This window comes from Carassius auratus, chromosome 18 (assembly GCF_003368295.1).
Source record: "Carassius auratus strain Wakin chromosome 18, ASM336829v1, whole genome shotgun sequence".
Lineage (NCBI taxonomy): Eukaryota > Metazoa > Chordata > Actinopteri > Cypriniformes > Cyprinidae > Carassius > Carassius auratus.
In genome coordinates this window covers 20,981,380-21,007,271 of record NC_039260.1, presented here as the reverse complement: position 1 = coordinate 21,007,271, position 25,892 = coordinate 20,981,380, and the positions used below count along the sequence as shown (strand labels likewise).

Below are 25,892 nucleotides of genomic sequence, written 5' to 3'. Positions count from 1 at the left end.
TTGTATACACACCTGTGCTGCTTCTCTTTCCTGAAGCTGCTCCACAATCTCAGCTAGAGTCGACCTTTTGTCCCTGCCAACATAAAGGCGAAATCTGAGACCTGGAAATGCTATTTTGCTTGAACCGCACAGAAAAAAGTTGCTGGGCTACTTCGAAATCAATAGGGGCTTTTGTACCGCAAGTGTAACTCAGTTCTAGGAACTAGCCAGCATGGCTACCAAGAAGAACCAATTTCCCTCTCTGTCCATTTTCCTGGTTGATCCAGCAGCAGGAACTCTAAGGGGCCGTTCACATATCGCGTCTTTTGCACGTGCAAGTTCGTTATTTCCAATGTAGGCGCGTGGCATGCGCGCTCATAATGGAAGCGATGTTAAAAACATCTCAACTTTTCAGAGAGCTGCAAGCACACCGCGGGTCATGTGACAAGAACTAACCAATCAGCTTCATCCTTTTCCGTAACAATGTTGAAAACTCAGCCAAGATGAAGGAACAGCTGTTCATAGCTGTATATGGATTGCCATTTTGAAATAAATTTAGTAGCAGAGCTACTGCGAGTGATTTTTAGTGCTGCAAATCCATTTATCCTTTGCTGAAATTTCCACGTCTTCCTGGAGAGAGCACATCATGGTTGCTTAGCAAAAGCAGACGCCTTTCTGCTTCTGCCTGAGCGCTTTGGAAAGAAGGAAAAAGCGGCGCGCCTAGCGTTTTCCACGCGTTTTTAGGCGCGATATGTGAATGGCCCCTAAAGCAGTCAACAGCTACATTTTTACTCGCAGTATTTACAACATCAGAAACTGGTGAATAGAGGATGCTGTGATCAGAGCTGGTTATTGTGTATCATGGGTTTTATGTAAACGCACTATTTATGTTACTGAAAGTGCATGGAATTCTGACTAAATCTTCCATGCAGTATTACATTTCATCAAGGCTGAGAAAACAACACAACACTGTCTACAACAGGTACCTAAATGCCGTTATCGCTGTTTTCCATGTTCGTGGAGTTAATATTTTTTACATGGCTTTTCAAAAATGCCAGGTTCCTCTAGAATTGTTTTAGACCCTACTCTAAAGTAGGAGCCAAATTAGTTCTCCCAAATGTGGAGTTCCTAGAACGAAAACCGTTCCTAGTTCCTGCGGTGTGAAAAAAGGCAAAAAGAAAGATCTTCCGCCAAAAGTTCTAGGAACTATGAAAAGGTTCCACCAGTGTGAAAGCCCCTAATATGGGAAAGCATTTACAGTCCTTTTACGTCCTTCATGTGACAGGTTAAACAGTCCAGCAGGTAATATACGAAAATGATTTATCCATCAAGAATAGACTGCTTCATGAAAAGTGAATGTGAACTGCAGTCAAGAAGTTTTCTTAGAAATCTGTCCGAATGTGCATGTGAAAGAATCTCTACATATCAGTATATATCAGCAATGCTGTAACTTTTGTAGTGTCTTTTGTAGGGCTGCACGATTAATCGCATGCAATTGTCATGCATGTCTCGTCAGTAAAGCTGGTTCTGTGATTAGTACTAAATATCCATCACCTGCTTTTAAATGGAGCGGCACTTACAACACAAAGCCATAGTTCGCTGACAAGCTACACAATACCGCTTCATAATCGCAGATAAAACGCATTCGCTTATGAACGTGATATTTCGTAGCTTGTCAGTGAACTACGACTCTGTATATTAAGTGCCACTCCATTTGAAAGCAGGTGATGGACATTTACTGTTAATCACAGAACCGGCTTTACTGACGAGACACGCATGACAATCACATGCGATTAATCGTGCAGCCCTAGTCTTTGTGGTTTGTTTGTGATCACAAATACAGTCACTCACCCACCACCAGAGCGTCTGTCCGACTGCTCCCTAGCCTCCTGCTCACTGCTGTTCTGTCTTTCTGGTCGGTGTCTGTCCCTACGCCGCACCTCATGACCTTCCTGTTCACTAGATGTCTGTCTCTCCAGTTTCCTCTCTGCTCTCCCAGCTCGTTCTCTCCACACCTCCTGAGGCAGCTCGTCCCTGCGTGCCTGAATCAGCTGCTCAGTTGATAGTTGTCTCTCCATCCGCGACTCCCTCGGTGGGGGATGCTGCTCCACCAGCAGCTCTGAGCGACTGCTCCCGCTCCCTCCCACCATGCTGTTTAGGCGTTCCCTTCCTCCACCAGGCTCCTGGAGCACCACCTCTGCCATCACGTTCTCATGATAACGCTCACGCTCCCTGTCTCTCTCCAGTAGGGGATGGACCACCTCATGGATATGTTCGATTTTCTGTTGCGGGACTTGGGCCTTAAATTCCGTTCGCAATTGGGTGACCTTGTGCTCCATAGAAGTGCCCAGTCCTGCAGCCACTCCAACAATCCCAGCATTCCTGGCTTCCTGAAGGCGACAAGTAGCAGCTCCATTTATAATGGGAGTGTTGTTGACCACACTAGAACCCAGTCTGCAGGCCAAAGAAGAGGGAGAGGGCTGAGGGGTGATGCGCTCCATCCGGGTCTCGCCCTGCTCGTATATGGTTTGTCTTATGATGGAGGAAGGGCTACTGTGAGCAGGAGAAGAGTCCTGAGGTTCCAAGAAAACCTTCCGTCCCAGCAAGGGAGTTGGAGGAAGCTTACTCTGCTCTGCTTTTATCTTCTCTACCTAAATCGTTAAACAACAGAATGGGTTATTATTTGTACACCCACAATTCAATTCTGTAACATTTATAAAAAAGACATTATGCTATACACAGTTTTTCACAGAATTTCAGTAGGTAGTCTATTGACAAGTTCAAACTATGGTTAAGTTAAAGAAAAGTTTCCAACTTGTAAAAATTGCACAAGCAGACATCAGTGTGGATCTGTTTTGCTGTTTTCAATGTTGCTCAAGGGGGTTTGAATCATGCTCCTCCATTGCCACTATCCTGCAGAGTTCAGCACCAATCCTAATAAAAAAACTCAAAACCTCCCGGCAAATGTGTTTGGCCAGGTTGGAACTAAACTCTGCAAGACACTGGCCCTCCAGGAGCAGGACTGGATACCCCTGACCCTTGGGTTTGGTTGGCTGGTCTCTCTTACTGTGGTAAGACGACGCAAAGAGCTGAAGCGTTCTTCCCATGTTGCCACAGCTCTGCGGAAGGCTTCATGTCTGCGAATCAGCTGTTCAACCTCATCCACGCTGCCTCCCAGTTCATTACTACTTAGGATGGGCTCCTGGGCAGTGAGCCAGGCCTCTGCTACCACTGCTTCCTGAGCAAACTGATGCACCTCCAACACTGCCAAGGCACAGAGAGAGAATGAGATCATAGGAAGCACATGACACCGATTACATAATTTTTGCATAATGTTTGCTCTCCATTAGCCTAATTTCACCCACTGTGCTGCAACTCTTCCCAATGTTTGTCCCATTTCTCAGTGAGCTCTCTTTGCTTGGCCAAAACCTTCTCCAGCTTTTCTTTGATCTGAAACAGTCAATGCATCGTAGTAAGGTACAGACAGAAGACAGCTTGGGATGTCTTTTAGTCATCATCTCTTCGGCCAGAAGAGACAGCAGAGACAGAAATGCAGGAAGTTACATCGTACATATTTATTGTGTTTTCTTGTATTGCTGTTGCAGTAACAAACCACTGTATTCGGGGAATTTTTATATTCGAGTAGCTAGACTTAAACTTTTTAAAAGATAATATTTGCTGTAGAATAAATGTTTATGTTAATACACACTATAGCACCCCTTTTGGCAATGTTGAGAATGCAATATGTAATTGCAGTCTGTAACATTTTGTATTGCAGCAATGCATGAAATAAAAAAGACATTGATTATGTTTTGGGCCTTAATTTCCAATAATTTGTGAACAGTTTGTGCTTGCTGTTTTGTGTCACCTCTTCTGATGCAGGGTTACGGGCCGCCAGTAAAGTCTTGCCCATCTCGATACACTGTAAGACGCTCTTGTTTCTGGCCTCCACTTCACTCTTGAGGCTCTGGTGATAGTTCATCAGGACCTCCACAGATGACACGTCCCTGCAAGCACCAGAGACCCCATATCCCATTAAAGCTCTGAGGAAAGAGCTGACAGTGAGAGAAGAGAGAGTTATTCAGGCGAGAAAACATGGGCCAAGACTGCCCACAGAAAGAAACAGCAACAGAAGAGTGTCCATAATTGCTCACGAGCTTTTGCAGTATTACTGGTTCTTTGTAAAGACTTTCAAAATATGCCAAAACATATAGATGTGCTATAGCATTGTTCTAAAAACCTAGTAAGCTGCCAACCTACACCCAAGCATTGAAAGCCATCTTAAAAGTGCTCAAAATACCTTGCATGCACCCTTTACTGAAATACCTTGCATTTTTGCATGTACAATAACTCCACTGGAATCCAATGACTATTGGAATATTTCTACGTTTTTGTTAATAATTTCTACGTTAAGTCCTCTGTTCATTTCACATAAATTAGTGTTTCAAGAAGGTAGTTGCCTATATGGGTACTGGACAACACAGCAGCTCTTTAAGTTTTCTAACAGATCTATTGTGTTCCAATACAGTGCTCCTAATGGGTACTAGTACGCTTAATCGTAATATGATGTATAAATACTATTGTGGTTCATGCACTTACCACCTTATCACTGTTTTGTGCTCGCGGTATGATTACCTATAGTACACTCCAGCGGCCACAGTGGCTGCTCTTCAGATGACCTGAAGCAAACCTTCATGCATTACAATGATAAAGCACCTTAATGAGCTCCTTTAAGCAGACAGCAAGTGTCCCAGCATGTGTCCTACCTTGGTTTCTCCCCAGTTCCTATCTGACAGATGATGCTGTCCATCCACATCAACTGATCACGCACCATCCCAAAGAAGCATAACTTGTCTGTAGCTGTGGTGATTTGCATTCGGCAGTCTTCACAGGAAATGAGCAGCTCTTTCCATGTCTGCATCACTTCATGTTCTTGCATGGCGATGGCTTCTGCTTTCTCCCCGGCATAAACTGTTCGGAGCTGGGCTGCACTTTCCTGCAACTGTCTTACCTGAGGAAAACAACCCTCTTTATACAAATGCTGCCACTGTCATGAACCGTATTTTATCATCAAGTATTTTAGAGATCTATCTACAAACTTTATATATTTATTTTGCACTCCTTGCATAAGGATGTGTTGCATCAGTTCACCTGTGTAACAAGTAGCTGAATATCATGTTCAAAAGTCTGCATAAGTCTCTGAAGTGTGCTGGTGTTTGAAGTGCCTCCTTGACCTGCGCGAACCTCAGGTAACCTCCGCTGCTTATCCTCGATCTGTGCTAAAACCTGAAACACACAAACAGACTCATGCTATTCCACACCTGCAGACAGACGAGACCACTGCGGTCTAAGCTTTCATGCAGCACGAGCACTGCTTCTATTTATCATGTACACACAGTAAACACACAAACACAGCTTAGTCTCAGTCTCCTCAACACCTGCAGCAGAAGGACAAACATGCCTCAGCATTATCCCACAGATATCACAGTAATAAAACAAAATATATATATAAAAAGCTTGCCAGGGCATTAAAGAAAGCTAGGATTTTTATTCAACCAATAATATCAAGTACACTGCCCATGTAACATTGTTGGAAAAGTTGAGATCTACTCCAGAAGAGTTTTAGGAAACTTTCCCACATTCAAGTATCGATAAAGAGAAAATGCATGAAGCTAGAATAAAACATTTCATTTAAAAGCAGAGGCTCTGTTCTTCCTTCTGACATGTACTTGCAGATTCAGATATTCATAAAACAAAATATTCTGGTAGCCATGAACATTTTGTGACGATAATAATAAATGGTGGTATTGGCTGCTCTGTTGAAAAAAAAAACACAGCATATGCTGGTTAGGTATGTTTTGAAGCATGGCTGCTGGTTGTTGCTGGCTTAAGCTGGTCTTTAGCTGGTCATGTGCTGGTCCTAAGCAACTAGCTCCTGCTCAGGACCAGCTTAGGACCAGCTTAAACCAACTCAAACCAGCAGCCATTCTTCAAAACATACCTAATCAGCATATGCTGGATTTTTCAACAGGGTGGCAACTTTTTTTGAAAAATTCTGGCTTAATGCAGTGCTATATGGTTGCTTGGATGGATGCATGTCATTTAAACAGATAGTTTAATAAACAAGCATTTGAAGAAAACCACTTGAGCAATATTGACAGTGATAGTGAAGTATACTAGTAATAATTATGATGGCCTTGGCAAAACACTCAGTTTAGACGACTTAATCAGATGTCCTGCGTTTCCTCCTTCATACCTCTTGGCAGTCAGAGAAGAACTTGTGTAACTGGTGTGAAGCAGCGAGCATCTGTCCTCGCGTCTCCATCAGCTCCAGCAGATCCGCCCAGGCCTCGTTCACCCCATCCTTCCATTCAGCGATGGTGGCTGCATCCGCATGCCCGTAATCTATGAGCTCATCGACCATCTGGTTAACAGCAGTGACCCTCTCCTGCCCCAGGCTCCCAGTCTCCGATGCAAACTCTGTATATTTCTCCTGCAGAATCTGAGGATCGGGTTTACAGTGTTAGAATTACAAGAGCTACAGCTGATCATGTTTAGGGGCAGATAAAAATGGAATAGCTGAATCAACTGACCGATACATGCTCAAAGTCTTGTCCGAGTTCAGTGGAGCTGGCGATGACCTCCCTCTCTGCGATCCACTGCTCAAGTTCATCCACCTCCCTGTTGAGCTGATAGAGCCAGTACTGCTGCTCCAGACGAGACTTCTTCTCCTGCGCCAGGTCCTTCAGAGACACGTACAGCCTGTCGATCTGAGACTGATGCTTACTGATCTGCTCACTGAGGCACAAGCACACACACACATACTTAGAAGTCATTCAGAGGAAAAGAAATCAGTGAAATCTATTACTCTTGAAAAGTGTTATCACTGGAGTACAAAGAATGGCATCTGCGATTGCACAAAAGTGAAACTAGATGAGCAAAAGATTGTTGTGTGTTTGTATATTTGATTGAATCAGTGAGTACTGCTGCACATTTACCAGTCTGGATGTCCGAGCTCCAGCAGCTGTCTGCACTGCTGAGAAAGCATCCCGATGGTCTCGGCATAGTCCTCTATGGTCTGTTCTAGCGCCAGCTGTTTCTTCAGCAGCTGCAGAGTACTGGCTTCATCCTTATGTGAGAGAGGGACACAGTTCAGATACACACAGCTCCAATCTCATTATCTATAACACTGCAGCATCCCGGAAAACGACACGTTTACACAGGTCTCAAACAATAAAGATTTTTGTGATTTGTGACCCTGGACAACAAAACCAGGTTAATGCATCACATACAAGTTGAATGAATAGGATTTCCATTGATGTAAGGTTTGTTAGGATAGCACAATATTAGGCTGAGAAACAGCTATTTGAAAATCTGGAATCTGATGGTGGAAAAAAATCTAAATATTGAGAAAATCACCTTTAAAGTTGTCCAAATGAAGTTCTTAGCGATGCATATTACTAATCAAAAATTAAGTTTTAATATATTTACAGTAGGTAACTTCTGTATGATTTATAAGCGTTTTGAAAAATGGGGACATGGGTTATGTCCTCATAAGTCACCCTCTCCTTGTAATATCTGTGTCATACCCATGTCATTATACAGAGCTGTGTCCTGATATGTCACAAAAACATGCACACACATATAAGCAGTCACCAAACGCTCAATCACTGCGAAGCTTTGATTTGCCCCGGCTGTCTTTTCTGAGTGTTTGTTTTCTAGTGTATTGACCTTGGGCTGTTTCTTGATTCCCTGATTGTTCTCTGCCTGCACCGACTCAGATTGCCTTCTCTCAACTCTGTCTGTCTGCCACCTGCCCTGATCTCTCGCCTACATAAACTGTAACATGTTTGTACTTTATATACCATATATAATGTATGTGTGTGTATATATATATATACGAGCCAGAAAGCTAACATTTTGTTGATTAGAGTTATTTATTGCTTATTATTTAGTATGGCTGTTTGGTGTTTCCCACCCCCACATGACTGGTCTGTTCTCTTCTCCTACCTTTCCCGTCTCCTCATTCATCATGTGCAGTTCCTGCTCGCTCAGCCAGGCCTCCACCTCTCCTGCATCAAAGTCGTACTGCTGCGCCTGGTACATGACATCCAGCCGGAGCTGCCGCTGCTCGGTCTCGCTCCACAGCGCCTCCCACAGCTGATGGAGCTGCTCCATGCCGGCCCTGATGCTGTCTGCTTCTGGACTGCGTATAGACGCGATCACACCTGCTCTCTCCAGAACATCCTCCACACGTCCACGGTGACCTTGAAGCTCTCTCTGCAGACTCTGAGAGGAGATGACCATGAGAAACAGAGTCTTGAGAGCTCTGCTCAGTAGAGTTTTTGATGCTGTCTTACTTGATTCTTCTTCATGAGTTGCTGAACAGCTTGTAAGCTTGTGCCATGTTCTTGAGAAGTGGCCACGGGGAGACGCTCTTGTATCCACAACTGCAGGCAAAAACATTCACAACATGTTGCACATTTCAAAATATATTAAAGCTAATAGTTATAATGAGGCTGCTAAACTCACAATTTCATCTTCGAGGTCACGGCCCACTTGGTGCACTTCTTTAGAGGCCAGCAGGATACGACGTCTCTCTTTCAGCGGCTCAATCAGTCGCACAATTCGTGTTTCCACCCCGGCTTGTCTCTCAGACACCTTTCCCATCACCTGCCCCTGCTGAGGGATGGAGGCCGCCTGAGCCTGCAGCTCTCCGACCTCTTTATACCACTCCTCCATCTGACACTCCATCGTCTGTTAGAGGTGAAGTGGAGGGAACATGATGAATGAGCAAAAGAGTATCAATGAAGAGGTCGTTTGAAGTGTAGAACAGGAAGGAAGGACAAGAGAAAGAAGTGTACGTCAAAGAGAGAAGGATGGAGAGATACACAGTTCAACACAGTGAAGCACGGTTAAAAATGACGACAGTATAGATAGTGGGAAAGAGGAGAGGAAGAACACCAGAGAGACCAAAGGAGACAGGAAGTGAGTTATGACATCATCATAAAACTTTCAAACTTCCAAAACAAATGCTCATTTATGTTAAAATTGTGCTTGTCATTCCTTAAAAATGGCGAAGGACACTAGATTTGATAGCAAAGATATCAGGACATACACTAACATTCAAAAGTCTGGTGTCAGCAAGATGTTTTAGGAATAATTTAATACTCCAGCAAGGATGCATTACATTTATTAAAAGTGACTGTAAAAACATTTATGAAGACATAATTTAGCAAACATTTCTATTTCAAATAAATTCTGTTCCACTGAACGTTACATTCATCAAATAATCTTAAGAATAAAAGTATCACAGTATTCACAGTTTTTTAAAAAAAAAAAAGTAACTATTTCAACAATGTATTTTAAATGTTTCTTTCAGTGGCAAATCTGCAGATTATTAATGATTTCTTATCATGTGACACTGAAGACTAATGTTGCTCAAAATTTTACATTTAAATAAATAAATACTAATTAAAAATATATTAAAATACAAATCTGCTATTTAAAATTGTAATAATATTTCACAATATTACTGTATTTTTTATCAAATAAATGCAGCCTAAATACCAAAAACCAAACTTTTGAAAGGGTAGTGTTTAAAAAGATCCAGATGCAGTAACCCATTCGGGTCAGATGTTACATAGATTAAGACAGTGAATTGAACCAATGACCAATCCAATCTCATATTTCAAGGGCTATTGTAATTACAGTAATGGGATTCAAACATGTGACCAACTATTACAAACACACTAATGCTATTTTCATTCTGAAATGAGACGCAGCAATTCATTGACTTAAACACAGTTAATGTCAAACTAGAAGAGACTTCATGTACTGCATTATTATTAACAACTGCATATTATTACTACTATTACACAACATGCAAATGAACCTTAAAAATAATCTAGAATCAGAATTATTAATTGAAATGTTTCATTCTCTCTGGCACACCTAAAAACATTTTTACATTTTCAACTACAGTAAATGCTACTGAAGGCAAAGTGTTTGAAATATGCTGATGTATAAAAGGACAGGAAACATAGCACAATAAAAACCACACACTCCCATACACACACACATAGCATTGACCGCTACCTATGATGTACATATGAAATATATTCTGGTGAAAACAGATGGGAATTTAAAGAACATAAAAACAAACTGAAAGGAAGAGAGAGGGCATGTGCAAATCAAGAAATCGTAAATGAAGATGATACAATACCGCTGATGGTGATGAGGATGGAGTGACATGGGGACAGAGCTGAAACTGAACTCAGATCAGCTGAGAGCCATGGCATGCTGTCAGAGAGGAGAGCCACACCAGCGACATGAATCACACTCATACGGTGGACAGTGATGAGGCTCATATTACCAGTAAATGCAGCAGTGGAAAATAAAATTAAAGTCTTCAGCACAGGAAAGAAATAAAGAGCAAATTAAAGGCATGTTGGAAACCAGCAATCTGCCAGATCAAAAATGAAAGCAAGATCTGGAGGAAACATCATCTTGTCGCACATAGCATTTCTAAACTCGTGAGACTGAAAGCTGCTGATACTTGTGTCTGTGAAATAAGAGTAAAGACCTGTAGTTTCTTCAGCTGCTTGTTGACAGTGGTCAGGTCCTGGCCGTAGTCCACGTGTGCCAGATGTCCCTCGAGCTGCTCTAGTCGCTGGTCCAGACTGGAGTAGTTCTGTACCAGCAGGTCGGCTCGGTTGGCCTCGAACAGCTGCCGGGCTTTAGCTTGTGTGGTGCTCTCCAGATCCTGCCAGCACTCACGGATCTCCTCCAGCTTCTTCTTCACCAGCGCGCTCATCTCGGGCTTCTCCTGCATTAACCTCTGGCCCTCCTGAGAAAACCCATAATACACAGAGAAAACCATCAGTATTCAATGATGAAAACTGACCGTTTCTGTCCCACTAGTGGCACAAAATGGAACTGCAAAAATAAATGACAGCTTCCAGATTCCAGGATTCCCAAACACTGGAATTTTTTTTTTTTAAAGTGCACTTTAGAATATTGTTAATGTTTATTATAGAAATATTTATTTCTAAGTGTAAGCTGGATATGTTTTCAGATGCTTATTTGCATGCTATTTATAATTCAATTATAATTATAGTTTAAATGTATTGTATGTAATTAGTCGAGGTTTACAGTACGCTTTTTTACTTCAATTATAAAAATTACATATAAAGCTGTAATATTTAAGTAATGAAAAAAACAAACTTGTATGTCCTGCATTTAAACATATTTCTAATTACACATTTCTAATGATAAAGGGCCCTATCATACACCCGGCGCAAAGCGATGCAAGGCGTAGTGCAGCACAAGTGTGTTTGCTAGTTTCAGTCTGGCGCCATTGACATTTTCCCGTCCAGCGCCACATCATTTAATTAGTAAATCCATTTGTGCCCATTTGTACACCCATGGGTGTGCTGGTCTGAAAAAAAGAGGTGTGTTCAGGCGCATTGCTGGCACATTGCTATATTTTTTTGCTATAGCTGAAAATAGACTGCGCCATAGACCAACTCAAACCTGGTCTAAAGTCTAAAGTCAATGGCCCAATATTTGTTTGTTATTTAAAGAGAGCGCGTTGGTAGAAAATGCGGCTCTGGGCGGGTCCACAGTGCGCGTTGACTTTGCTTATTACACACAGGGATGCACATCACACAAACATGGCAAATATTAAAAACAAAAGGATTACAGTGTAAAAGAATATTATTGTGTAGGCTACATAAACATAAAAGTGTAATGATGGATAGTGTATTAGAATTATCCTACCTATTTGCAATTCAGCCTATTACTACTTATAATGATGAATGAAATTCTACTTCATCCCACGCCTTCTTCACCTCGGGAAGCAGTGGTGGATTCCTGCTTGTCCCGTAGATGATTTGCTGGCGTGCTTTAACTTTGCGCACGAGCAGATCTGTTTCTTCGCTTGAGAAGCATTCAGCTTTTCTGTCAATAAATTCTGGCATGTAAACAGAGATCCACCTCACGCGAGCGCATCTCGCTCTTAAAGGGAATGGGAGATGACACTCTGATTGGTTTATTGAACGTTACGCCCATTACTTATTAAGGGAATAGGGACAACCCATTCCAAAAATGCACCTCGGCGCACAGACTGTTTTTACGTCTTTAAAAAGTGGATTTGGACACGCCCCGAGTGCACCTGCACCGTGTGCTTTAAACTTTGCATTTAGATCGTTAAAATAGGGCCCAAAGCTGAAATTTAGGACATTTTAAATATATTGTCTTTAAAAGTGATATTGAATAACACTACACTTAAAATTACTTTTAATTTTTGCTTTGCTATGCTGTTCAACACAAAATAAGTGTATACTATGTATACATACTATATACATACACACATTTTTTTAATTTACTGTAAATGAACTGGTGTCATGGAGTCATGACTTGAACTGAATCAAAATATCTTTTTTTTAGCCAGTTCAATTAAACTGAAAAACTGGACTCACTTGTATGAGTATAATGTATAAGACTTCTCAACACTAAACATGGTGGTGGATGAGGAGATACCCCCTGACAATGTGAACGCTTTGAGTGCCTAGAAAAGCACTATACAAATGTAAGGAATTATTATTATTATTATTATTATTAAGCGTATAAAAGCCGACATGCTCCAATATGGAAACAACAACAGCATTGGTGGTTGTGGTGCCAACATCCTCCATCTCTCCTTTTAAAATTAAAATTTAATTAAATTAAATTTATGCATTTAGCAGATGCTTTTATCCAAAGCGACTTACAGTGCATTCAGGCTATCAATTTTACCTATCACTTTTAGCAGTGAACGAACAAAAGCACTGGCTAGATCTGATGAACTAGTCATTATCAGCTCACAGTGATCACAGCTCGGTGTAACAGTGTGCTGAGGACTGTGATCCACATGAGTACAGTTGGCCGTGTCTGGACTCCAGCTTACCTAAAAGAAAACCGCACCTGCGTCACTTCAGATCAGTTCAGGACAGAGAACGCTGATCTAACGACGAGAGCAGATGCTTCTTCAGAGACGCACACTGATTATGAAACTGCTGAAATATTATTGTTCCTCAGACACTCATCTGTGCATCTGCATTTAGATTAAAAAGTTTGAACTGTATAAACAGTGCATAGATTTAAAGCTATTAGCTACTTTCACTATTACTATATTTGGGAAAAAGAAGTGCGCTTAATTGTACTGAACGTGGATTGTGGTGTACTTCAGATCGTTAAGTATATTTTTTTAAAGAACTCTACGTGCTGATAATATAATATTACTTAAAATACCACTTTAGAGTACTTAAAGAGTACACACTTACAATTTTAAAAGTGCACTTTGTAATAAAGTCTATGGCTATGGCGCATCATCCAGGTTGATGCTGCACACTTTTGGTGGTTGAGGAGAGACCCCCACAGGATTGTACAGCACTTTGGGTGTACAGCAATACACAATAAAGCGCTATATAAATGCATCATTCATTCAAGTACTGTACACATATTTTAATGTGTTGAATTAGATGCTAAAGCACATGTAAAATGCTTGATTAAGTCTAATGTGTTATTCAATATTACATTTAAGGTTAACATATTTTAAATGCAATAATTCCTCATTACAAATGCTTAATTGCAAAAAATATTTAAATACTTGAAATACAAGTTTCAACAGAAATGAATAGATATTTAAATGTATCATTAGCAACGTTTCACATTTGCATACTTAAAGAGATAGTTCAACCAAAAATAAACATTCTGTCATTAATTGCCCTCGCTGTTCCAAACCTGTTAACTTAAGATATTTTTGATGAAATCCAAGAGCTTTCTGACCCTGCATAGACCGACACAAATGTTGCCAGGAATGTAGTAAGGACTTAGTTAAAATAGTCCATGTGACATCAGTGGTTCAACTGTAATTTTTTGAAGCTATGATAATACTTTTTGTGCACAAAGAAAAAAAAATAATGACTTTTCAACAATTCATATCCATTGTGCATCATCAGCTGCAGGGCTTGTTTATGAGCAGAGGAATGCACATGTATGCATCAGACATTTCAGTTGCATAGCTTACATCATAGATTTCATCAAAAACATCTTAATTTGTGTTCCATAGGTCTTACTGAATTGGATCGACATGAGGGTGAGTAATTAATGACATAATTTAAATTTTGGGGTGAACTAACCCTTTTAAGAACTGTATATATTTTAACAGTATATTATTTATATTTTTATTATATATATATATATTTTAACAGTACTCTAAATGTCCTAAAGTGTACTTCTTTTACGCAAGAGTAGTGCTCATAGTTTTAGGGGTTTTATCCTAATTATTAAGAATTTGCATGTAACTCCCACCTTGTAACCAATCAGAATGTTCTAGCAACTGCATAACAACATAAAAAAATTAGCTTTAAAAAAATCCAAACCTCTTACCAACCACATAACAATGACCTGCAAACACCCTAACACAATAGACACAAACTTTTGCATGGAAAACAACCACTCAAATCTTCTGTGGATGTAAAAATGTAAAAAACTATTTATATGTAAAATGCCTATTATATATTTTTTCTGTTTCATTGTTCACCAAATACTCTTGTGCAATAGATGTTTTTGGCGAACGTTTTGTATTTGAATGCATGACAGACAGGTCTACAGAACCTGGCACGAGCACAGACTAAACTGGTACACCTCTCTCTCACACACACAGACTGGCCCTCCCTCACCTGATCTCCACACAGACCACGGGGTCCTAAACACACATGCACATACATACAGTACACATGCAGTGTCCCTCCCCCAACACAGCCAACCATTATAACTCATCCTTTCTGTCAGCACTGGCTGATGGGAAGGGGGTTGGTACAGCGATACAGTGACCATGGAAATGATGCCCATGAGCACAGGAATCAGACCGGCTGCTTCCCACACACACACACACACACACACACACGCACACACACACTGGCAGCCAAACGGTGACATCACAGGCTATCTAAAGCAAGTGAAAAAACAAAGCAGGATCATGTAGTTATGAAGTGGGAAAGAAATTGTGTAGGATTTTGTGGTAAATTTCAAATAATTGCATAGAAACAGCAAGTAGCAAATTAAACCTTTTGAAGTAAAAGACAAGTTGAAGTACTGCAAGACTGAAATAATATTTTTCTTGTACAATGTGAATGCAGCACAATTTTCTTTGTCTTATTTACAACTTGGATGAATGTTTTTTTTTTTTTTTTTTTTTTTGCAGTGCATGTACAGCACATGTTATCCAGTTAAATTATAATGACATAACATATTGAAAAATTAACCCTTTGAATTTTTAAAAACTCGGTTAATACGGTTTACACTCTGAAATTAGCAATGTTTCACATTTATGAGTCCCGACCGAGTTGCAGTGCTAAACTAAATGATGCTTATTTAATTAAATATGAATGGATTTTTAAATATGTAAATTAGAGGTTAACCTAGAATGATGACTGTAATGGCCAAACATATGATTTAGCTCACACTGACATACATAATGAAATTAAATTATTAATACTGCATTAAAACTAATTATTTATTTTATTAGTACTTGTCAATCAGCCAAACTGATTTGAATACTGCATGGAGGCATGTAACAGTGGTTTCCACATTATTCGTGTCTTTCTCTGATGCTGCATTATGTGCAATCTAATGGGAGTATGTCCCAGTCGTGCATGTCACATTGCAGCAGCTGCTGCTAAGTCTTTTTTGATGTGAGAAGAAAGCTGGGAAATAGGACAAGTGATCTCTAAAGGTTACATTAGCTGTGTATCATTATCTACGGATATTTATTGCTCTATTGTCCTGAAGATGAGATGAGAACACAAAAAAACTAAAAACTTTTTATGCATTTTGGCCAGTGCAGTGTGCAGTAGAGCGGGTTCACGCAGCAGAACTGGGTTAAACATGGTGCTGCGAGGGGCTTTACGTAACATCTCTCTCTTGATGACAGCCTCTCGTTCTCTGTGCCTCCTCAGGAATCTGGCCTGAGCTCCCAACATGCACTGCGTGCGCTCACAGTCACATCGTTGGCTTCAGCGTCCTCATGCTGTGGCGATGATAAAACACTAAAGAGTGTACACTTGAGAGAAGAGTGAGTGTGGGAGAGGTGGTTGGTGGGAGGAATAAGACGGATAATTTGTGTCTGAGTGTCTAATGAGTCACAATGTAGGACTCTTGAAGTTTCATCAAAGGAATATTGTCTCTGTGACTTTGCATGTCTTTTCAAGATGGCAGAAAACTAAAATCTGATTATTGAAACATTTGTAATTAATATGCAGGAGATCACGTGCATGTGAACACACAAGGAACCAATGACACACAATATTGAACTGGTCAGGTACCATATTGCTCTGGGAATTAGTTTCCCCGGGCCCAGAGGTGCAAAACATAATAAATACCCTCCAGGAAACATTGTTTTGGCAGGAGATATTCAGCTAATATCAAAAAGTCATTTAAGGATGAAAACCATAATTTAAGGACAATTATAAAAAATGAAGAAGGATAAATTGAAGATGGATTAAAAACTTATGAGGGGCCAAGAAAACTATTTGGATAACACTTTATTTTAGGGTGATGTAGTTGCACATTACATGCACTTACTATAATAACATTAAATTTATGTATAATTACAAGCAACTAATCCTACATTAAACCCTAATCCTAACCTTATACTAAGTACCTATAGTTACTAATTATTCTTTTTCAGTGCCTGTTTGTAAAATTACACTATACCAAGTTAATCTTAAAGTGTTACCAAAATTGGACAGTAAAAAATATACAGTATCTTTGTGTGATTATGTTTTTAATTTGTAGATTCTGATGGTTAAAATTTTCATAAATAATATTTTTTTTTTCCACTTTAGCTCTAGTTATACATAATATCACATACAAATGTGTACATTATTTTATTTATTTTTTGCGTGCTGTAAGAGGAAATAATTGATCAATTCAGTTACTTTACATGGAAGTATTTGAAGTATTTGTGTATCATCTGCAGTGAGCTTTTTTAAGCAAATTTAACGTTTTCTGATGTTTCAGTGTGGGTGAGACACTTTTATAAAATGCTTAAAAATTTTTAGTGTGGACGTAGAACATTTTAAAACAAAAAAATAAATTTTCAAATGTATCCGGATTAATGTAGACATAGCCTCAGTGTGGTTCACTAGGCTACACAATCATGGGGAAGACTGCTGATCTGACAGTTGTCCAAAAGACAATCACTGACACCCTTCACAAGGAGGGTAAGCCACAAACATTCATTGCCAAAGAAGCTGGCTGTTCACAGTTCATTCTGACCTGGAAGTGCATCTCATCACTTCCTGTGAGCTGTATACAGCACATGGATGTGTGAAGAGGAGGCAGCACAAATGACCTTCACACATGGAGAACTGGGGTTGGGCTGGGGGTGGGGGGTGAGGAAAGCAGCATCTAGCAACAGACACATATTCCCCTTCCCTTCACTTGATTTGGCATGACTGCTTCATCTGACAGCTGCTCGGTGACTGACATTGGATCAGAACTAGTCAATACAGCATGTTGTAATTCTAACGCATGTGTCCATGAGGTGAGATGCTGCATAACGCCTTTTACTGGAAAATAGAGATTAATGAACAGAAGCTCTTACTATATGAGCATTTAAAGAACATACTGCTTTGGCAGTTTGCTTTGCAATTGATGCCCTTCAAAATTACCTCCCGGTAAAATGCTTAAATTACGGATAAACCCTATTTTATATATAGGGATACATTAATGGTAAGCAAGCTGTTTTTTTTCTCTTACTTAGCAAACTACTGGTAAGTCATTTCTGACCACATATTTAAATAAAGCCTGTCACAAGAGATTAAGAGATGCACATGAGCAATGACATTTTAATTCTAAAACAGCGTGTAGCATGTCAAAGTAAATTTTTTTGCATGGCAGACAAAATTATTTATCCAAGTGTATATTATACATGTTGGTGAATCGGCAACATTTTTGGCTAAAGTGCAGCGATGAATTATTAAACTAAGACACTGGATGTGACTGACCAGAGAAAATAAAAATTCGGGTTTGCTGAACAAGTAACTTTGGGGCTTTAAAAAGAAACAAAAACTGTCCAAACTAAAGATTGATTTGTCCCTTGTGAATACACCTGTGAACACGGTGAATGTGTAAAGCATTTATGTAGCAGGTACAGCAAGGCAAAGACGTCCGAATGGGCCAAATTCAGCAGAAAATAAGAACGCGGTACATGAATCCAGGGCGCTGTTATAAATATGTAGCTAGCACAGTTCAGCATATTTCTATTCCTGGTAACTAGTTTAAGGTTATATGACAGAGAAATGAAATAGGCCTCAGGATTCAGCTGTCTACAGGAAATACTAGGTCAAGAGAAATCTGCACACACACACACACACACACACAGTTCTCACATGCTATCATGCGCTGTCAAGCTTTTACATAATATCCGTGATGATTATGCTGGTAATATCAAGCAAGCAGCATCTATAAGCAACTTGAATTTCGTGATTACTTTGTGTCATTCGTTTTGGAGTTGTCTTGCTAGGCCAGATATTAATAGCGACTTTAATTTAGGCTTCAGTTACAAAAATAGGTATTAAAGGAATAGTTCACTCAAAAATGAAAATCTGTTTAAGTATACTAACCATCAGGCCATCCGAGATGTAGATGAGTTTGTTTCTTCATTTGGAGAAGTGTAGCTTTCCATCACTTGCTCACCAATGGATGCTCTGCAGTGAATGGGTGCCGTCAGAATGAGAGTCCAAACATTTGATAGAAACATCACAATAATCCACAAGTAATCCACACCACTCCAGTGCATCAGTTAGTGGCTTGTGAAGTGCAAAGCTGTGTATTTGTAAGAAACAAATCCATCATTACGACTTCAAAATGTTCAATACATTGCTTTCACCTACAATAAGAGATCTTCTTGTATGATTCAGAAGGAAAATATGAACAGATCAAGCACCATTTACAAGTCAAAACAGCTCTAAACAAATATGTTGGTGGATTTTGATGTCAGAGGACAACAGGAGTGGGCATTTATTTATGGATTATGGAGTCATGTTGTGGTCAAAAGCGATGTTTAAAAGTTAAAACGTCTTGATGGATTATAGAGGTTTTCACTTCACAAGACATTATCTGATGGACTGGAGTGGTGTGGATTACTTGTGGATGATTGTGATGTTTTAATCAGCTGTTTGGACTCTCATTCTGACGGCACCCATTCACTGCAGAGCATCCATTGGTGAGCAAGCCATGTAATGCACACTTTCTCCAAATCTGTTTCCACAAACTCACACCTTGGACAGCAAATGTTATTTTTTTTTGATGAACTAATCTTTAATAAATGTAAATAATTTCTGTAGATCAGTTCAAACTCTGTATTACAATGAATAAACTCTGATTTAAACAAGAAAATATACATATAAATATAACATCTAAAAATGTATCCTTTTTGTTTTTCGCCGACCCTGTCGCACACCCATATTATCTGTCCTGTCAGATTCAAACACATATTCAAACTAATATGAGTAAAGACGTCTGATTAGTTCCAGGTATCTCACACTTACTGACCCCAAAATACAGTTCACCTTCATTAATGTAGAAAATCTTGGCGTATCCAGAATACATCAAACACACAACAACAACAGCATTCAACAACATCACATTTAGTGGCTGGCTTCAGAAGATAATGTGTATAATCCATAAATATGACTAACAATAATTACTATGCAAAACAATAGTGAAAGTGTGTGTGCACCACTAAATGTAAATGATACACTAAGCAGATTTGCCCTTGTTAAATGCCATGCCATCTCTGATTACCGGCTCTGTTTCACACGAGCCGTTGACTATAATGGAATATGAGTCAACAGAGAAAGACTTTCAGCTGAGTGCTGTTTTCATTTCAAGGTGCCTAACAGCGTTTTTCAAGCCAAGTGAAGAATGGCACCGAGCATTTGCACACACTTAATTATCTTAATTATCTAAGATTATGAACTACTTTAAGCAAAGATAGTGAGCACAGCATAACCCCGAGAACTTACTTTCTCCATCTTGTCCAGCCACTCCTTGTTCTGAGCAAGTTCTGCCATGAAGGTCTGGTGTTTTAGCCACTTCTTATGAAGCTTCTGAGTCTCGTCGCGAGATGTGTCGCGAGCCATTAGCATCTTTTCTGCCACCCAATCACCAATCTGTGAAACACACATCAACACAGGCGTTAGGAGTCACGCTCAAAACTCATGTCTAACAAAAATCATGTGATCCTGTGGTCTGTGATCTGATTTTCACACCTATTCATTTCTTTAAAAAATGACATGACAAAAAAACAAACAAACGTTTAAAAATTAGGCTATAAACAAAACTTTGCATGTGTAATGAAAAATTTTATTACTTTTTACTTTCACCACAATATATTTAGATTCTATAAATTATTATTATTTTTTAACTTTTGCTTGAAAACACATTACATTTCGAAGAATTCTTCATATACATATTTTAACATATTTTAAAAAGATTTTTCTTACAACAGATCATTAACGATAACATTTGTGATACACTGCATATAGAAAATAACACAAAACCGTAGTAAAACACTACTTTTACACTGAAGTCTGTCCCTAAAGATGATCAAAAATGACCCAAAGAAAGTTTCCGATGTACAAACAAAATACCACTTTATTGTTCCTCTTCCTCTTCAAACAACAGCTTATTATATCTGTTTTATTATATTTTATAGTAGTTGTCAGGTAAATGTCGTGCTGTGACAGCAGTGCGACATACATTACTCAATCAAAAACTATTTTCTTTCTCATTCTTTTACAGTTATTATGTTTATTTGTGATAAATAAAAAGTATATATATATATAAATATATATATTTATAGTCACACTGCAGAACTATTTAGGTGAACTGAAAAAAATAAATACAAATAAAATAATAAGAAGAAGAATAGGTTGAACCATTACCTAAAATATACACTTCACATTCAGTAAATGCATAAACATATTTCATGATGCAATATATAAAAATGGCAATATAATAATTGGAAAAAATTGATGAATACATTATATGTGAACTAATAGTAGCCTAATTTGAAATATTATTATAACTACCACCTGAATCAGTTTGTGAAGAATCTGTCAGTCATGTTCCCAAATCCACATGTTCACCTGCAGCCCAGGTGAGCAGCACAACCCATCTCTGGCCAGAACACACACGCAAGCACAGTCCAAAAACAGCCCTGGATGAAATATTCAAGTCATGTGCCGAGAACTCAGCGAGCACTATTTTTGGACCAAACTAAATCCTCAAATGACAGAATAAAATCCAGTGCATACAAGAAGCGCTGTGCATCTTAGTAGAAAATCCCCAAAAAGGTACAGAATATTAGCTGTCTGGAGGCCGGACTGAGTTACAGCGAGGAGAGAAATGAGCTCAGCAGTGGTGATTATCGATGTACAAACACTAGCCACGGACAGAGAGAGAGAGAGAGAGAGAGAGAGAGAGAGAGAGAGAGAGGGAGTGGGCGTTGGAGAGTGTCAAGAGGGAGGATGAGGGAAGCGTTTTATCCCTCCCTTCCTCAGAGTTATCCAGACACACTTCTCACCCCGTTTTTGCAGTCTTGCATCTCAGACAAATCCATATTGTCTTCTTTCAGTCCGTGCTATCTCTTTTCCTCTCCTCCTCCTGTTTTTTTAATATAAGCTTGACTCAATACTGCGGAGCTGAAAGACCCAGTTTCTCCCGCTGCAGCATCCACGATGAGAGAAAAGCATGCGGAGAGACAGACAGACGGAAAGCAAGGGAGAGAGACGAGGAGGGAGGGGGAGGAAACCATATCGAGAGAGGGGAGCCTACGTAGTTGCAGGCGTCACAAGGACAACACTAGGTTTTTTAATCGAATACGAATGAGAGACTGAGGCGCAGCGAAGCTATAGAGAAACAGAGGATCAAAAAATGAGGGAACGAGAAGCGATCTGTCAGATCACAACCTGTACTCTTTAAAATAAAGGAGAAAAGAGAGGTTTCACAACGATGCCATAGAAGAAGCATTTTTCCTTCCCAAAACAACCTTTTAGTGATCAGTTCTTAAAAGCTCTGTTTTTGTATGGAAGCTGGTTTCTGCCAAAGGGAGAAAAAAAGAAAAAAAAAGGAAATTTTAATTTTTTAACAGCACAACACTTACTTTTTCCTTACAATTCACACAAATTTAGCAATAGACAGTCAGAATGTAAACTCACAATTTTGAGGAACAAGTAAGAATTGTGAAATGTTAAGGTTATAAATTTGAAGCTGTGAAAAATAAAGTCAATATTGTGAATCAGACAGGAAATGGTAGAACCAAAAGAACAAAATTCAGAGAAAAATAAAGTCAGAATTACGAGATATCAACACAGTAGAGTGAAAAAAGTCTGATTCGTGTGATTGAAAGTCGTAATAACCATTTTTTTTGTAGTGGAACAGGCCTCCATAATTTTTTTTAGTGCAAAGAACATTATATATATATATATATATATATATATATATATATATATATATATTAGTGCTGTCAATCGATTAAAAAAAATTAACTAATTAATCGCACAATTTTTTAAAATTAATCGCGATTAATCGCGATTAATCGCAATTAAAAGACTGAAACTTTTTGGATATGTAAATGTAAAATGTAAATAATTAATGTAAACTCAAGACAAAGAAACTATTTAAATTCAAATATGATTGTTTATTGGAATTTTTGTTTAACTTGTAACACAGATTTTCTCATGTAAACAACATACCTGCAATAAACCATCAATATCCACCAAATTAACTGTTGGCTTGAAAGCCATATTTATTACAGAAATAAAAACACAGGCATGTAAGTACCATTTGAATTTCAAAACAATCAATGCCAATAAAAAACAAAAATGATTTCCATGTTGAATTCTAAGTGGACTGCAAAAAAATTCCCAAGTATAGTCATTGCCAGTGCTTTAAGTGGGCCGGTACCCACCGGTACTCCGCCACTTCCAAATATAGCTCTTGAGCGTACCGCCACCTCTCCGTGCGCCCAGAACGTGCTTGTAGCGTACCGGTACGCTCATTTGGACATCTGTTTTAATAGAGGTTTTAATCTTTTACCTGCACTGCCGATTTTCAGAGCGCCCTTCACAATGCAAGCTTCCTAATTCATCCCACCCAGAGCAGAAACTACATTACCCATTCACCCTTAAGTTACACAAGTGAATAGCGCATGTGTCGCTTTTCCCACTGTTAAGTGTCAACAACTCAATGTGGCCGGAGAAGGTGTGTGAAACTCGTTGTGAGTTATACTAAAGCAAAATCTTGAGTATTTATTGTCTGATAAACATTAAAAACTGTCTGCGGAGGTTGAGTCGTCCTGCAGTCCCCGCTGGCTGTTCATTGGCTGCAGCATCTTTTTTCTAAGTTCTAAAAAAATACCGTAGACGGCAAGGCACAAATTTAGATATTCATTTATCTAATTAATCTATAGCCTATGCACAAAGACAATATGATCTTTTTGTCCCCTTTTTGTTTTAAAGCTTGATGAAGAGAGAGAGCGCAAGTTGCTGCAGCTGCGAGGAGGACAGTGATGCACGCGTACAGGAGTGATTGACAGTTCGCGGCACTGTGTACAAAAAATACTCCGCTACACAATTATTTCGTTTATTTTCGTTTAAGCTTATTAACGTTAGCGTTACAGAAAGGTCTGATTTACGCACTGTTACAGTCATACAGTCATAATGTTTCTTGTGGCATACTGAAGAGTAATCCGGCAGAGTTTTATACTGAAACTTTCCATCTAAAAGTCCTTCCTTGGTCTTATCCATATTTCTTTGCACGTTGAACACACATAGGCCACAACTGAAAATAAAAAAAACTGCAACCGCGTTAATTGCGTTATTTTATTTTAACGCGTTAAATATTTCAAATTAATCTAATGCGTTAACGCGCTAATTTTGACAGCAATAATATATATATATATATATATATATATATATATATATATATATATATATATATATATATATTTACACCATATGGAATGTAAAGGTTCCAATAATGTTAAAGGTTCTTAATGAATCTTTATTTTTGAGAGTGTGCACATATACGTTAGGACAAGTCTAACCTCTCTAAGTGACCTTTTAGGTAAATCATGGCTATTCCTCAAAGAGTGAGTCCAAGAAAGAGTGAATGACCATCCAGGAACATGGGAATTAATTATCCAGTAAACTGATGGTTAACTACACCAAACACCAAACACCAGAGAGATGTTTAAACTAAGACAATAATGTGATACTTCAGATCAGGAAACATCACAAAGGAACAACAACTGTGAGCAAATGAGAAAAGTGCCACATAGTTTATCATTCATTCAGTCAAATAACTGACTATTTCTGCTGTATGCACTATACACTTGGCTGCAAGATCTGGGAGAAAAGGAAAAAAACAATTGTGATTTTTGATGGGGATTTTAGAAAAAACTAACAATTATTTACCATTTTTATTCCAAAAACATACAATATTCAGTACAGTATGCACAGGTTGTTTATTTTAGCAAGCATTTGGTTATGCTTTTCAGTGCATACAGAAAGTCTGCATACAGTATACACTCTATGCTGTTTATAAACAACATGGCTTTGCATAGGAAGTATTTCTGCTATTTGATTTTCTAAACACATTGCATAAGAGAATGTGATTCAGTGCACTCGGACCATCTCTGATCATTTTGTTCTTATCCACACATGTTTGACAGCTCTTAGAGAAGGCAGAGATCTGTCCTCAGCCCTGCATTGAACACACACACACACACACACACACACACACACACACACACACACACACACACATACTACTGAAGTTCCTACTCTCTCAGCTGAATAAGTGATGAGGAGACCGGCTAAATAATTGAGCATGAGAAAGGAAGAACAAGCAAAGTCTAAAGAAACTGGTAGGTTTGGGCCACACCGGGAGCCTCTTACTGTACAACTGCTTTCACACTGCATTTACCCACAATGCTCAGCTGTTCAGTGTCATTTAAAGACACAAACATAATGCCACATGTACTGGAAGACTTCTGTACAACATGACTAAGCTGAAAGATCGTAAGCCTAATGAATCAGTTTCTCACTGTAAAAAAAGAAATACACTTACAGTAAGTATGCTTTTATGGAAATAATATACTTAAAAGAATATACTTATGTGTGAACTAAATTTAATGTTTTCGGATTATTGTTTAAATTCCTATTAAATGCAGTTAGTTCCAGAGAGTACTTTTTAACGACTTAAGTATATCTTTAAATTTAATTTCCTGAAATGTGGAAAACTAAAATGCATTTTAATGTTATTCTATTAAAATTTGTATGTCATGCATTTAACAATATATAATATGTTTTATAAAGTTGTAATATAGCACAGTTCAAAATATTTTCAACTCTAACTGTAATATCAAATAACACTACAGTTAAAATTATAATTACCGTAAGTGCTTTACATGTACTATAGCATGTTAGTCAACACATAAAAATTGTGTACTTGTTTGAAAAATGACAAAAGTCTGTTAAACATGATAAATTTTACTTTAAATTAAAACTTTCAATTTATCATTTCTACAAAATGTACTTTTTAAAAGTGTACTTATTTAAGTGTGTTAAAAGAACAAAGCCATTAAAATGCACTTAAGTAGTCTTTTATATCATTAATTAATAATATCTTTAAAAGTGCACATTAAATTAAATTAAACACACTCTTGTTCACAAGGGTCAGCAAAGTTTCCTGCAACAAACCCTTTGTCCAAATGATGTGCTGATCACAGTCAATCAGACATAACTGATGTTTAATATACAGTCATATGGAGCAGGGTTTTGGACCAATGAGCT

General features: G+C 38.6%; 1 protein-coding gene across 5 annotated transcripts in view; it reads right to left on the bottom strand.

Moving 5' to 3' along the window:
* Window positions 1–25,892, bottom strand: part of LOC113118646 (spectrin beta chain, non-erythrocytic 4-like) — a 73,255-nt gene that overhangs the window by 6,986 nt on the left and 40,377 nt on the right. For 2 of the 5 annotated variants that reach the window (XM_026287976.1, XM_026287977.1), the window contains 15 exons: window positions 20,058–20,204; window positions 10,565–10,828; window positions 8,512–8,736; window positions 8,340–8,429; window positions 7,990–8,268; window positions 6,978–7,108; window positions 6,573–6,777; window positions 6,236–6,481; window positions 5,131–5,265; window positions 4,746–4,990; window positions 3,848–4,034; window positions 3,345–3,429; window positions 3,047–3,243; window positions 1,831–2,630; window positions 13–73 (listed from right to left, as the gene is read on the bottom strand). In XM_026287976.1, the coding sequence (XP_026143761.1) occupies window positions 13–73; window positions 1,831–2,630; window positions 3,047–3,243; window positions 3,345–3,429; window positions 3,848–4,034; window positions 4,746–4,990; window positions 5,131–5,265; window positions 6,236–6,481; window positions 6,573–6,777; window positions 6,978–7,108; window positions 7,990–8,268; window positions 8,340–8,429; window positions 8,512–8,736; window positions 10,565–10,828; window positions 20,058–20,204 (3,297 nt within the window). Of the gene's footprint in view, window positions 1–12; window positions 74–1,830; window positions 2,631–3,046; window positions 3,244–3,344; window positions 3,430–3,847; window positions 4,035–4,745; window positions 4,991–5,130; window positions 5,266–6,235; window positions 6,482–6,572; window positions 6,778–6,977; window positions 7,109–7,989; window positions 8,269–8,339; window positions 8,430–8,511; window positions 8,737–10,564; window positions 10,829–20,057; window positions 20,205–21,128; window positions 21,813–25,892 lie in introns of those variants that run through there. The other 3 variants (XM_026287980.1, XM_026287978.1, XM_026287979.1) reach the window with 2 other exon arrangements.